General features: G+C 40.4%; 2 protein-coding genes across 3 annotated transcripts in view; both read right to left on the bottom strand.

Annotated features, from left to right (window-relative positions):
- ahcyl2b (adenosylhomocysteinase like 2b) overlaps positions 1–7,500 on the bottom strand; it is a 33,231-nt gene extending 25,731 nt beyond the window's left edge. Inside the window, exon 1 of the mRNA XM_026326949.1 lies at positions 7,110–7,500. Within this exon, the coding sequence (XP_026182734.1) occupies positions 7,110–7,445 (336 nt within the window). The 5' untranslated portion in view covers positions 7,446–7,500. The remainder of the gene's footprint in view (positions 1–7,109) is intronic.
- Positions 7,501–8,910: 1,410 nt separating this feature from the next.
- Positions 8,911–14,292, bottom strand: tmem209 (transmembrane protein 209). 2 transcript variants are annotated; one of them, XM_026327462.1, is made up of 15 exons: positions 14,214–14,292; positions 13,755–13,914; positions 13,544–13,602; positions 13,179–13,310; positions 12,829–13,043; positions 12,533–12,737; positions 12,216–12,391; positions 12,027–12,098; positions 11,786–11,882; positions 11,206–11,331; positions 11,002–11,099; positions 10,283–10,397; positions 9,990–10,087; positions 9,288–9,361; positions 8,911–9,083 (listed from the first exon to the last, which is right to left on the bottom strand). In XM_026327462.1, exons 2-15 carry the CDS (start codon positions 13,892–13,894, stop codon positions 9,029–9,031), a joined length of 1,662 nt encoding a protein of 553 aa, XP_026183247.1. In that variant the 5' UTR covers positions 13,895–13,914; positions 14,214–14,292; the 3' UTR covers positions 8,911–9,028. The 2 variants fall into 2 exon arrangements, with proteins under 2 accessions (XP_026183247.1, XP_026183248.1); XM_026327463.1 differs by having other exon boundaries at positions 13,755–13,966; positions 14,214–14,278.
- Positions 14,293–14,443: the final 151 nt, after the last annotated feature.

Below are 14,443 nucleotides of genomic sequence, written 5' to 3'. Positions count from 1 at the left end.
AGAGAGAGAGAGAGAGAGAGAGAGAGAGAGAGAGAGAGAGAGAGAGAGAGAGAGAGAGAGAGAGAGAGACGCACGCACACACACACACACACACACACACACACACAAGCTTGTTCAACAGTAACTAAACCAACAGGCTTAAAATTTCACACTACGCTGGCTTCTTATTAACACACAGGTTCCAGGAAAAGTAAGCACTCTCTTTTTCCCTCCATTCACTGTTCCAAGAACCTGAAGCGTGTAAAACAGCTTTTGATGGAAAGATGTGTAACTCAATGAGCTGTACACAGTGATAGCGAGCTCAGATGACGAGCAAGCTCTCATGACAAGGCAGGAAATGAGTCTGGACTGGGGAGCCGTGGTTGTAGATATGTGTGGGTAGTTCACTCAGGAACAGGGAAGCACAGTCACTGACTGGCAGTACCACGCTAACAACAAAGCAACTGCTGAGGAAGACCACATGCCAGAAACTCCACTCTCTGCCACAGAGATAGGTGTTGGGGCGAGTGTGAATAAACTGAATTCTGACACTGAATTTGGCATATTGAGTACAGCGGTCTATGCAAAAGCCAGTGGTCTCTGTACTGCCATTGGAAAGTTGGGCAACATAATTGTGAAGTCAGCTTAATCTGGAAACACCACATATTGTAGGCACCACATATTGAAACTGTGGTAGGAGCAGTTACGAACAGATGTTGGCAGGTCAAATACAAGTGTTTTACATGTTTTCAACACTAGTGAGGACACCCACACACTTCTAATGTCAAAGTAAGCCTAAATTAGCTAAAATGTCACTGAAGGTGACATCTTTGACATCATGACAAAAAGCTTAATTATTAAAAAAATGCTTAAATTAAAGCTAATATAACAGTTTTGATTGATATTGACCTGACTTTACCTCTCAGCCAGGGCACAGGTGAATACACCTAGTGGTGCTCCAACACACATTAGAAAATCATATATGTATGTGTATGTGTGTATGTGTGTGTGCGTGTGCGTTGAGCATGTGCATCAGCACTGGCAGTGCACAGATTTAGCCTTTAGTACTAGCAGCCCACTTCCCTGGATCACAGAAAAAAACCACAACCTCCTTGGCAGTGACTGGCTGTTAGTTTTGTTCTACAGATGCTCAATTAAAAGCTGAGCTTTAGCTAGCTATTTAACCTTATGTGTTTGCATGGTCTTGCTGTAGTTATATATTTAATTGTGTGTAAAGCTGCAAATAGCATGAATTAAATGATTCAGAAATTAATAAAATACACAAATGAAGTGTCAGTGTCATCTTATATAATCTAATAGTGTAATTTCTGACGCTGAAAAAGACTGATGACAAAGATTTAAGAAATATATTGTTAAATCAAGAAAATGTGTATCTTAAAAAAGTTGTGATTTTCATTTCAAGGTAATCATTCATTCATTCCTGCACCAACATAGCTGCTAAAACATCCTGTCTGGATAGTGTGGAAGAGCTTACTATCTGGCAACCTTGGGGTGAGAGAAACTCAAACTGGTGTAAAGTACCAACACCCAGTATCCTAAGTCGCCCCTTGCTGCATTGGGTGAAGATGGCTAGGGGAGGTGTGATCTCACACATGCCTTTGCTGCGTGGTGTTGATATTTACACTGTGAGAGGGCAGACTGAGCTTGCGGAGCGAGAAAGCTAGGCCAGGCCACAAAACAACAAAACAACACAAACAACAGAGGGAGTGATGTCCTACAGTGGATGCAGTTTGTAACGCACAGATGAGTAAGTGCAGTTTTGGTTTAACTATTGTGTTGATCCACTATTTGATGATATGAAGCAAAAATGAAAGTGTTGTGACAGTAACTTGAGGAACAGAAGAGCGAGCACACCCGAGAAAGATCAGACAAATCAGGTTTTCACCAACAGGTCATTTAAAAACAGCGTTAAACCTCAGCTAAGTGCACTGAGGGCAAAGCCGGACAAATATACACCCTTTCATGAGTGGCAGATGCAGTTAAGCCATGGCAAATTACACAACATCAACACAAGCATTTATTTTAATACACATTTCTTACTCTGCTGCCTGCTCATACAACATACAGTCCCTTATTTCCTTCATTGTATTTCTTTAAGCTAGGAGGAAATCATGTATTTAATTTAACTGTGTACAAGCAGGTTGGAACAGGTGGAGGAAAGTGTCAGGTGTGATGTGTGACAAAAGAGTGTTAGCAAGAATGAAAGGAAAGGTGGACAAGAGAGTGGTGAGACCAGCAATGTTGTCTGGTTTAGAGAGAGTGGCACTGAGAAAAAGACAGGAGGCAGAGCTGGAGGTAGCAGAGCTAAAGATGTTGAGCTTCTCTCTGGGAGTGACGAGGATGGATAGGATCAGGAATGAGGACATCACAGGGACAGCTCATGTTAGATGTTTTGGAGAAAAAGCCAGGGAAGCCAGATTGAGATGGTTTGGACATGTTCAGAGGAGGGACAGTGAATACATTGGTAAAAGGATGCTGAGGTTAGAGCTGCCAGGAAGGAGGCCTAGAGGAAGACCAAAGAGGAGGTTCTTGGATGTAGTGAAGGAGGACATGAGGATAGTTGGTGTGGGTGAGGAGGATACAGAGGACAGGGTTAAATGGAGGCAGATGATTCGCTGTGGCGACCCCTGAAGGGAGCAGCCGAAAGGAGAAGAAGAAGTGCCTTATATCAGGGGCCAGACAAAGAGGAGTCACTTGTGGTTGTAAACGCAGGAAGACTTCTTGAAAGGGATAGTTTCTTATATTCATCTGGTAATGTCGAAAACTTTGGAAAGAGCATTATTTGTTGAACTTTTAAAAAAAAGCGTCTCTAGCTCTGAAATGTTTGCCCCTAATTTCATAGTCTGCCTTCTACCTATGTCCTTTGAAATCAAATGAGACTACTGACAAGGAGAGCCTATTATTAACCTGACTTTTCTGTTAATAAATTAAGATGATCTAGACATCCATTGTGTGCCCTGGAATTCTTATTACTTTGTGGATTTATTGTCCTGCTTCAGGTTCGCACCCTGTTGGAGGTATGAGCTGTACAGCTGTGCACAAGATTATTATTTAGTGATTCACCAGAGATTATACAGATTGTGCTGTCAAAGCAGTGGACATGCAAACGTTGCCACAGCAAGGATTTAAATGTGCATTCAATTATTTCGCCACTTTTTTTGCTCTTATTCTGCTGAGGTGAGAAATTGCAATCTTTCTTTGAAGAAAGAAGCACATGTTTTAAAAAAGGTATTAAACAGTTTATTTACCTATATATAAAGAGTAACTACAGAATGTAGCTTGTCAACACCTTGTCTAATGAGTGAGAACAGGTTTCCCTACTCAATAGAGACCTACCCAGCCTAATGTACAATACTTACAGCCACAGTGATGTTTAAATTGTGTATGCTTGGTGATAGTATGGCTAGTAGGACAGGCCAGCTTTCCATATTTCCATCTGAGTTCTTGATTGTGCAGATTCTTACCAGTGACTAGCTGATTGATGATTAATCTGCACCCTGTGCACCCCTCTTCAAGCTGACTGTGTAATTTTCCAAGGTATCTACCAAACAGAAATTATGTAACTGTATGTTAGGTCTGCTGGGAAAGACAAACTAAACTAAACTCCAGAAACCAGGTAAATTAAAGTCTTTTATATAAATTCATTTAAAAAACGATAAGGATTTACACAAATCCTACAATTATTATATTTGAGGAAGCAAAGATGAAGTGAGTCAGATCTGATTATTGCTAATGCTTTTTAATATGTTAATCACTAATCTGATATAAAAAATGTTACCCTGCACTATGTGACCCTGCAAAAATCAAACAGGTTTAAGTGCAGGCAAAGAGGTGACTTATTTTATTCACTTTATTTATTTATTGGCATCTCACAAACAGTAATTCTCAAAATCCATTTGGTAAAGACAAAACTATGCTGAGGTTATGACAGCCTTTTGACTCCAGTGAGGAGACAGGATCCCAAGGGGAAGTGCACGCCATTACCACTGAGTGCACACTCACAGACACATACACAGACCAGCTGAGTTGCTGAGGTGACTCACAAATGAGAGGACGCAGGGGAAGAACTTCGTAGCCAAGGACAGTCAAGGGCAGAGGCAAATGCTCAGTGATTTTAGGTGAAGATGACAGCGAGCAGTGATTTTTTACCTTTGACTACTTAACTTTATAAAATTATAACAACAAACTGGCTGTACATTTAACTACATGCTGGGTCCTTCTGTTTGGGTCATTTTTAATAATCTCAAAAGCTTTTAATAGGCCAGAAAAAAAAAAAAAGCTTAATGTAAAGTCTGCAGGTTTTGCCTTTTACTGAGTACAGGGGCCTGAAGCAAATGTATACTACACAAAGTAACGCCAGGCAGTTCAGTGTACATTACCTAACAGAATTTTTTAGAAGTGCAGATACCCTGACTGAGATCAGTCTGTTTGAATACATAACATCTTCCACAAAGTTCTTCCCAAATAGAGCAGTCACAAGTCACTATAAGCCTGTTAACCAGTGAGCACTACCAGGAACAGCTTAGAGGGTGGCATAACATTACATGAGAGAGGGATGATCTTACATGCACACACACACAGACACACACAGACACACACACACTGTTCTCATTCAAAAATATCACTGTGCATGCTTTCCTAAAACCTGTTAGGAAGTTCAGGCCTTGCCAAGTGTCAAATGTCAGTGGAGAATTGTTCAAGTGAACCACATGATGGTTCATAAAGTCTTTTCTATGGTCAGTTTGCCAGGTAAACCATCTGTTTTAAATAAGGCAGCAGTATAAGCTACTGGGCAGGTGACCTTACTGAACAAATATGAGACTACAACCACTATGTGCCACACACATTAGTCATGCTGGCAACTAGGCCTACGTCTTTGTTTGTTTCCTTCCTTCCCAACTGCAGGTATCAACCCATGGATGCCTCTGAAGCCAGAGAAATGCATGCCAAACCATGAGGGTTACAATGAAACTCATCACTGACTCAAAAAGCTTACATCTGGGCGCAGTTATAACAGAGAGCTCTCCTTTTAATCCCCTCATGTGGCGACATGATAAAAGAACGGATTAAAAGCTAGCCAGTCATCCAGTCACTCTGTTAACACTGCTGCCTGAATGCCTGCATCATCAGCCCCACTGCTTCACTTACCCTTTACAGCAATGGCCAAGCTGAATCCAGCAAATGCTCAAGGCCAGTCCATGGTCTTGAGAATTCGCTGTCTCTATTGTCCAGCATGATATGAAATAAATACATTGCTAAAAATTCAGAAATAGTCCCTCGTAGGGTAAAATGCAAGTACAGTTTCTCTTTTGAAAACTGAAATTGAATATGCAAGCTTTTGTTAACATAAAGAACATACATCCCTCTTATCGTTATCTTATTTAAATGCACTGATAAAAGGATAAAAGCACAACCATCACTGCTACATTAGATATTAAAAGCAAATATACTGAAACCTAAGTAAACAAAATTCTATAGAGCCTACATTCTAAACTAGCATCACAAGTTTTCTTTCTTACACAAAGTGTCTTCCATAGACAACCACTAAATAGAAAACGAAAATATGAGACTACAAACTTCCAATCAGATTTTTTTTTAACATAAAGCCTTTTTGAAATAAACTCTGTTCCATGGTCCTGTAAGCAAACTTGGCCTCCTCAATAATACAGATATGGCTGTTGCCGTCTGTTAGGCCCGGCCTCAAGCTGACCCCCAAAAGTGGCTCACCCAAATGTGGGCCCAGTGCATCCAGCTGCTGGCTGACTTCCATTTGCCTGCTTGATAGTGACAGCATGAGGCACACAAAGCCATTTGCTGTTGGTGTGCAGTCCATTCTCACACTGTGCAATACACTTTTGCCTGTGGGTCTTATAGTCAGCCTTCCTTTGATGGGACAGGATAATATTAAAGCATAGGAGCTCAGGTTTCAACTTTTTCTAAGGCTGACAATCACCCAGCCTTGCTTTTTCAGCTGAATGTTTTGCTTACTGAACTCATATTTTGAATTGATGCCACAGCTGGAGGACAAACTGTCTAACACACATCTAAATTCATCTCAAAAGTACAATTTTAAGCATCCATGAAACAGAGTCTCACCTCAGACATATCTAAAATCAACTCCTCAATCTGACTACCATAGATAAAGTGCACTACAATGACCAAAGGTTATCACTGTTAACTATGGAACACAGCTGGCAGCATCCTCAGAGAACTGCTTATCAAAAACAGTTCTTTCCTTGAACATTGCCCTTCATATTCACTTCTCCAGTAATCAAGACTTTGCAAGACGCAGAAAGATAAGGTGCATTTAGGGCAGAACCTCAGCCAAACCGTATTCAGATCTTTGTCCCACCCCTTCAAAAGGCCTGCCAAGTCAGTCTGATTGTTGAATCAAACCACAGGGGCAGGAACTCCCTTCACCGGTCAGTCCTAGGTGCTCCAAAAAATAAATCAGGTTCAAGTAAACTAAGTGACACAAGTGGCCTGGTGTTACAGATTACTGGCCACTGTTATATCTGCACTTGGGGTGGCACTGCATAAGACTGCATCATGTTAAACCTCACCATGGCATGTATTTTAAGAAACCACCATACATATATCCTTTGCTAACACAGTGTTGCAGTAAAGTTCTACACCTAAAAGTGGAAATCACATTTGCTGACAAGATTTCATTTAAGTCTGTGCCTGTTCTTAATTTAACAACATCAAAATCTGTATTTCTTGTATGGTGCCTATGATAATAGTAAGCCAAACACCCACAGAAACACGTGGATGTTTAAAATAAGTGTGGGGTATGTTTTTAAAACAGTTGGGTACTCACACAGCTAAGTTTCTGAGGGTATGTCCTAAATATTAACTGTGTCAGCTTAAATAAAACGTGCATTTCAAATGAGTGTTTACTTCTTATTACACCTTATACGCTGTTATTAGCATCTAAAAGCATGAATTAAAGTGTTAACTGGCAGAGCTGAATCAGCTTTGGGAACAGCTAGCCTGTTAGCATTGTCACACAATGCCAGCTTTCCCAGCGATATTTCAATGCGACCGGGGGCTTAGCGGTGGTCCAGGGAGAATAAAACAGTTATGGAGGAAAATCTTGTCTCACTCGCCTTTTTCATTCGCGGAGCCTCAGCGACGGTGCCGTCACGGTTGACAAAAGCCTCTCCGCCGTTCTGCTGCGGGTCCGACCGCTTCATAGCCGACGCCTGCGGCATCTTCGCGGGGTTCGGGGTGAGCAAACCCAGGCTGCCTTCCCCGACTTTGGCGGAGGGCTCCGCTGTAGGGGATGCAACGGCAGAGGAACCGGCCTCGTGCGGCTCATTCCTGCCGAGGTTCTTGCCCTCCGACGTCGGTGTCATCGGAGACCCAGCCGGTAAGTCTTTTCCGGTGGGGACGTCTTTGAGTTCGACCTCTGCCATTTTCGCTGCCACAACCTGGACTGACATCGCTGCAGTTTCACAAAGTCCTTTCTCCAGCACAAATCGCGAGTCAAGCGGATGTGAGCAGAGAAGCAGCGATTGCCAGGTGCATTGTGGTCTTCGTAGTTCAACGAAGTATCTCAAACATTTCTTCAATAAACTACCTCCAATTATAATGATGGACACACCACATATATTTAAAATACGTTAATCAACCTAAGAAAAGAATATTATCATATCAATTATATGTACTGAAAAAATACCCAGGTCACAGCGTGACTACGTTTCCTAGCATGGAAAGCTGTACTCCAACATGCATTATGGGAAATGACGTTTATTATACGAGGGCAAACTACAAAAAGGGATTTAGATAATGCTGTATGTTTCCAATTTCTACATAGTCATAGACGTGGGATTTTCTTCATGATAGCTTTAGTTCTCAATCTTATGTGTGAAAATTCGTAATTCCCAGATGCACCTAAATCACTTATAACACACATTATGAAGGGCATGATCCTACAGCTACAATTTCTCCAGTAGACCAGTTTGTCTTCAAAAGACAAGACTTTCATAACTGAAAGTCATCATGCATTGTTCTCCAACCTCAAGTCATTCACCGAATGTGGCTGTAGACAAGACACTGCATCACATTACAGGGCTCATACGGTGCATGTGCAGTATGTCATGAGAAAATGGGACCAGCAGTTAAGGTCAAATTGTAAAAAAATGAAATGCACTGCCACCACGTGGATGCCTACATACACAGACCAAAAATATTAATTACCATAGAGAAGTGGATGAAAATGAGTAAGCGTCAACAGTTTTTTAAAATATCTAAATTTTATTTTTAAGCCTCAGTTGGCATTTGTAAAATGATCTTACTGAAAACAAGCAACCATGACAAATGGTCAACAAAAAAAAACAAGCTCATTCATAAAAACAAAAACAGATTTAGAAACACTCAGACTGGTGATTCAAATGCTTTTCATTTGTGTTTCATCACATACCAACATTATAAACACTATACACGGTGATGTGGTGCATTGTTGCTTAGTATTATGGGAAGCTGTTTATGTGTGCCTTCCACTTTAACAAGCCTAACGTCTGTAGGTGATTTCAAGCATGTCAGGAGCATCCTCATTCCAGCTGATCATTCAAATGCAGGCAAAAAACACACTAGTAAAAGGTTACTGAAGCTGGGAAAGCAATGCCAGGTCTACACATACTGCATTTACATTCAAAGTAAATGAGTCTGAGCCCTTGCCAGCACCAAATTTTGAGGTATATTATTTACAAGGTGGCCATGCTGGTACATTCTCATAATACAATGCAGAAACAATGTTAAAAATACAGCTCTGCATTGTATAATAAGCACATTGTGGTGTAACAGAAAAGTCTTTTTAAAATGTCAGTGATAGTACACCATGTTGCTAATGTGACTAAAATTAAAAACGTTTCCAAAAATGTGCATTTATTGTTTTTTCAAACTCAATTTTCCAATGTGCCCCTAAAAGAGCAGTCCTTAAACTGAGTCAATATCCCAAAGAATGAAGCCACAAAGTTTTATGGAGTAAAATCCACTTGCAGCTTTTTGTTGCCTTTTGTACACTTCAGTCTTCAAATATCCACAGGATGTTCACCCCAGAGAGACCTAGATTTACTCTCCTGAAAATAACATGAAAAGCAATTTAATTATCCTATAGAAGACATACAATGTCAAACCAATCATTTTCAATCAAAATACATTCTGCATTTTAGATGACCTAGCTGTTGAGACTGAAACATTAGTTCAGAATAATCTGAAATGGTCTATAGTTATGTCAAAGGTCATACTGAGATAGCCATCCTTTTAGTAGCAGAGGTACTCACCCCAGCATCCCTGACTCCTTGGTCTTAATGACATAGAGAAACATGAGGATTGTGTGGAAGAGATTATTCCTTCCCTGTAACAGAAATCAAGATGGGTTCATGCCTTTGCACTTAGTGCTGCTATAGACCAAGACATCCTGAACTGTTATCAAATAGGATGCCTGTGCTGACGTCCTGCCTTATTCTTATTTGCTGGACTTTCTCTGGGATATTTGTTACATACTTGGAGATTACTGGTAAGAAGAAAGCTCTAAGGTACAAAGGTTTCTATGTTTTATCGATGTTTAACAAGACCACATTCAGTGCACCTGTTAAAAGGTTACAGGTTAACATAAATTGTTTAGTGCAGGTCAGAAAAAGAAATATTGATTTTTTCGGCAAAAATAAAACTCATTAAATTTATTAAATTGTGCAGATGCAGAAGTGCCTGTCGATGGAAGTTTCCAATACAATACTCCCCATATCACTTTTATCTCCACTGTATTTAATATTCAGGATGTTTTATGCAACTGCGAGTTAAATCCTTAATGGAGTCAAAGATGATTTAAGCTTATGTTCAATTTAATGTGTCACATCAGGAAGAAGTACAAATGGCAAAACTTAGAGCCATTATAGCCAAAAAAAAAAAAACAGTATAAGCTGTTCTGTAAGAGCAAAAGTGAAAAGACAAATGAGTGAGGGCTCTGCTGTTTTTGCTGTCACCTTGGGTAAACTGTAGATATGTCCTTGGTAGATGAGCTGGTAGTGAGGGGGAGTGGTGCTGCTTTGGTGGATGCAGAACACGTTCTCCTTGGTTACATCTATAAGTTATTACAAATAAGGACACAAGAACTCAAACATCATGAAGAAGTGATGAAAGAAGAAAAGATAGAAAGTAGATGCTGTGTTTAGAGAATGAGAGGTACAGAATGGCAACCACAAGCCTGTTATCTTCTTCTGTTTGGCCTGTGTGTGTATGTGTGTGTTTGTGTGTGTGTCTGTGCACATGCAGGTACCAGGTTTGTCTGGGGTGTGGCTGAAGTGCTGTGAAGTGAAAGTCTTTCCATCTGGGTACTTTGGGTGCGGGGGAAGTCTGGAGTCCAGGTATGTACAAAACACATGCATGAGGATCTGAAGAGATAGATCAAGACATTGACCTGACTTATGGGGTCGATAAGAAGGCAGAGGTTTTAGGGTGATGATCCCACAGTGATGTGGAAAGCCACCCAGGCTCTTACTGTAGTATAATTGCTGCAGAGACACTACAGTCAACAGATCCCAAGGCTGCCAAGTCCAGTCATGGAGATAAGGGTAAACATTATTTGAAAGTTTAGAAATGTGAAATGTGTGAAAGATGTTATAGTAATTAATCCAACATGTATAACCTTCTTACTAATATTTGTATGAGGATTTGATTTACATAAAAAAATATATATTATTAAAGCACTGAAGAAAAACTAAAAATTGGTTACAATTTATCAAAAGGTGATTTTTTTTTGTTTTCTTTGATAATAAAAATTCTGTGTTTTGGACTGTAGGTGATTTGTAATGAAAAGATTTCACAATGTCCTGATATTTTATAAGTTAAAACATGAGACAACAATCAATATAATCATTAGTTGCCACAATATCAAAATATCAAATATATGATATATAATATATGCCGTAAATGCAGTGATAACTTGTCACACCACTGGTTCTGTGTGTGTGTGTGTGTGTGTGTGTGTGTACTCACAGCACAGTCAGTAGGGAGGTCTGTGTCCCACTTCCTGTTTTTCAGATCACCACCACCATTCCAACGGAAGGAGCTCATGCAGCCACTGTGAGCGAGCTCTGACAGGACAGAATACAGAAAACAAACAACTTCATTTCTCTTCTAACATTTAACATTCTTCTCAGACACACAACACAAGTCAAGGTACTCTATAATCGATCTTACCTTTTATCCGGTCCACTAGATACTCCTGGTTTGGAGTGATGTCCAGGTACTGAACAATGGAGTTCAGAGTGGGAATAGAAGAGGATTTCATCACTGCTGCCTGCTTCAGACTGCTTATGCTGGCCTCTGGTGGAGAAAAGGTAGATTCCAAAAAGACAATAAAAATACATTAGACTGTAATTGTGATTTCTGCAAATTCAGTATGAACCATTTTTCATTCAGTTGTGTGTTTAAGGAATAGTTTAAGGAAGAGTTCAGCTCTCCAACACCAAAAGTCTTGATTTACTTTTCTTTTTCATTTATATTTTCAGAATCTATAACTCATGATCTTTTGACAATCAAAACATTTCAAATAACACATTGCTGTAAGTGGTTTGTTAAATTAACTGATTTTCTCTAATACTAACAAAAAAAGCATAAGATTTCCCTATAGCCTAAAAAAGTATATGTTCACATTTAAGTGAACATATATGTTTCTATTTGGTCCTGTATGACTGGCACTACCACGCCTTTTTATTGAATCCAACTGCAGTATGATAAGAAAGCACTTTTCCAATGATGTTTTCTTCAGATGGTTTACCTCCTATCTGGAGCTCAGGGCAGCCCATTCTCCTGAGCTGGGTGTTGACTGAGTCTATTTCCTTCACCAGGGGGACCAAAATCGTGTCACTGATCCACTGCAGAAGACATCACATTTTTTTAACTCAAATAAAATGTATTGTGGTGTTTTATGTACAGTACAGAAAATTGATACTTTAAACTTTGTTTTATTAACAAAGTTTCTTGAGTATGCAGTTCTTTGAATATGTTTGAACACTCACATTTCTAAGCTTGGCTGTCCAGCTGTCTATGCGGTCCACTACAGGGCGACTGGTTGTGATTCTTGCCCAGACCTATAACACAGAAATGGAAAAGGATATTATTTCATGACTGACACCCTCAGCACTGAATGACTCAGATGGCACTTGTCTATTTACAACAACAAACCATATGGTGCTGAGATTACAGACCTCCTCTGCAGCTTGTTTGGAGCCCAGGTCTGTCTCATCCTTGTGAGCTGACGGTGCCTGAGAACGACAGGCTGGCTGGTAGAGGAACTTCCTCAGGCTCTGTGCATAATCTCCCACTGAGCGGTTGTAGTTCCAAAATGTTGGATTGTGACTCGGAGACACAGACTCTGGACTTCCTACAAAGGACATAAACTCATCATAATATCTTAGACCGCTATAATAAATACTGTTTCTACATCTACCTCTCAGATATACCACAAAGTTATCTGTACTACTCTGTTCATACCAGCAATGGAGTTCCTACAAAAATACTGTACCTAGCTGGTTGCGGTGGCTTTTCTCCTCCTCTGTGCGAAGGAACCGCTCCAGGCTTTTCAGATCTTCCATGTAGTCCTCCTTACTTCCTGGGGAGTTAAACATTGTTGGTGAAGTACGATATCGAGCCCTTAAGCCTGAGCCTTCTGCAGGACCAATGCTGCTGGGGTAGGGAGAGGACCCTGGAGAGGGACTGTAATTCAATACCTGAGACACAAAGAGCAAATATACATATAGATGTAAACTTGTACATTTCACTTCTTCCAGTAGAGTCACATATGTGCTGTGATGAACATACCACTGAGGAGTGAAAGGGTCCACCACTGTTTGGGGTGGATGAGCTGCTGAGAGAAGGGCTGTACCCAGGTACACAGCTGGGGGAGAATTTTGGGCTGGTGGTGGCTGGGCGAGAGGGACTGAAACTCAGCACGCTCTGGCCCTGTAGTGGGGACGTCTGGGCTGGTGCTGGGGTCTCCTTTTTTTCAGGCTTCTGGGGTGGAGAAGCCTGGATACCTGCAAAGGGAAAATGACAACCATCATTTTAAATAAGCCCCATAACAAGATCAAAATGCATGTATATAAGTATGATAATAATTAAACAAAAGTACTGATGGAAAAAAAGCACATCATCTAAAAGCAGATACTCACTTGTGTTTCTCAGACCCAGAAGGTAATGCTGTTCAGGGGATACAGCAATGGTAGATGGAGCCATTGTATATTTGAAATACTTCCAGAAGTCAAAAAGAGCATTGAGGCTAAAGAGAGAGGCTAGCACCAGTTCTGTAAAGGACAGAAAACATCACACTTACAGGATCTTCTGAGACAAAATACAAGAAACCTGCTATCTATCTATGTCAAATTAAATCTCACACTTTTATTCACAGTATAATAACCCTGGTGAGTGATACTGCATCAGCTCCACTATTTCACAGACTGACTTGGTATATATATATATCCAGTAATGATTCTGTCCTTTAATAGAGCAGAAGACAGAAAGCGTAGGGCAAACTCACCAATGTACCAAATAGGCCAATATGTGATGTTATAGTATCGGCTCAGCAGTTTCCCTGACCTACCAGATAAAGACACAGAGACACAGGTATGATTACAATGAGCCCTGGAAGAAGAAAGATAGAAGGACAGCAAAGACTGGTGCAGCATTACAAATGACTGCTTACAGTTGGTTTTGCAAGAGAGCACGTAATTGAACTTAGGACGACTTACATTTCAGTGTAAATCATGCCAGCTAGCGACACGTTGAGCACTGCCCAGGCGAGGACCACCTGCCGAGCCTGCTCCTCTCTCCTCATCCTCAGAGCCCGGTCTATCATGCTGGGCACTCGCTCCTTCGGCGGGGTCAGCATGATTTTATCACCGTTTCAGGCTGGGACCAGGAGCACACACACTCAGACAAATCGAACATGCACTATGCTGCACTGAAAAATGAAGAAATAAACTAAACATGTAAATAATATAATTTCTATCTGAATCTATCAAATCTGTCGCGTGACTTAGCCAACATGCTAGCTCAACGGTTAGCAAAAGTTGGCTAGCTTAAAAACAACGCAGTTTACGGTGAAAATAAATGGCTCCAGTTTAGGTTTCATTTCATAATACGCCACCAATAACACAAGACACGAAGAAAGTATCAAGACAACGCGTGAAAATACAAATAATTCATACCACGCTAAAGGGAATGACAACTGCGGCGCTGCATAATTTGTATTTAACCGGAAGCTACAGAATGTACTTCCGTTTTCAGCAACTACTTAACACATTAAAAGCTGTCAATTTTTATTTCAGTATAAAATTAAGTGTGTTACTGACAAGACAAGAAATAGCTAGCAGTTTCAACGTTTAAAATAACTTCATTGAAATCGTTTTACGAAGCCAAACTTTTTTACGGAAACAAT

Source organism: Mastacembelus armatus, chromosome 23 (genome assembly GCF_900324485.2).
Source record: "Mastacembelus armatus chromosome 23, fMasArm1.2, whole genome shotgun sequence".
NCBI lineage: Eukaryota > Metazoa > Chordata > Actinopteri > Synbranchiformes > Mastacembelidae > Mastacembelus > Mastacembelus armatus.
The sequence above is the reverse complement of the archived record's forward strand: the minus strand, read 5'-3'. Positions and strand labels throughout refer to the sequence as shown.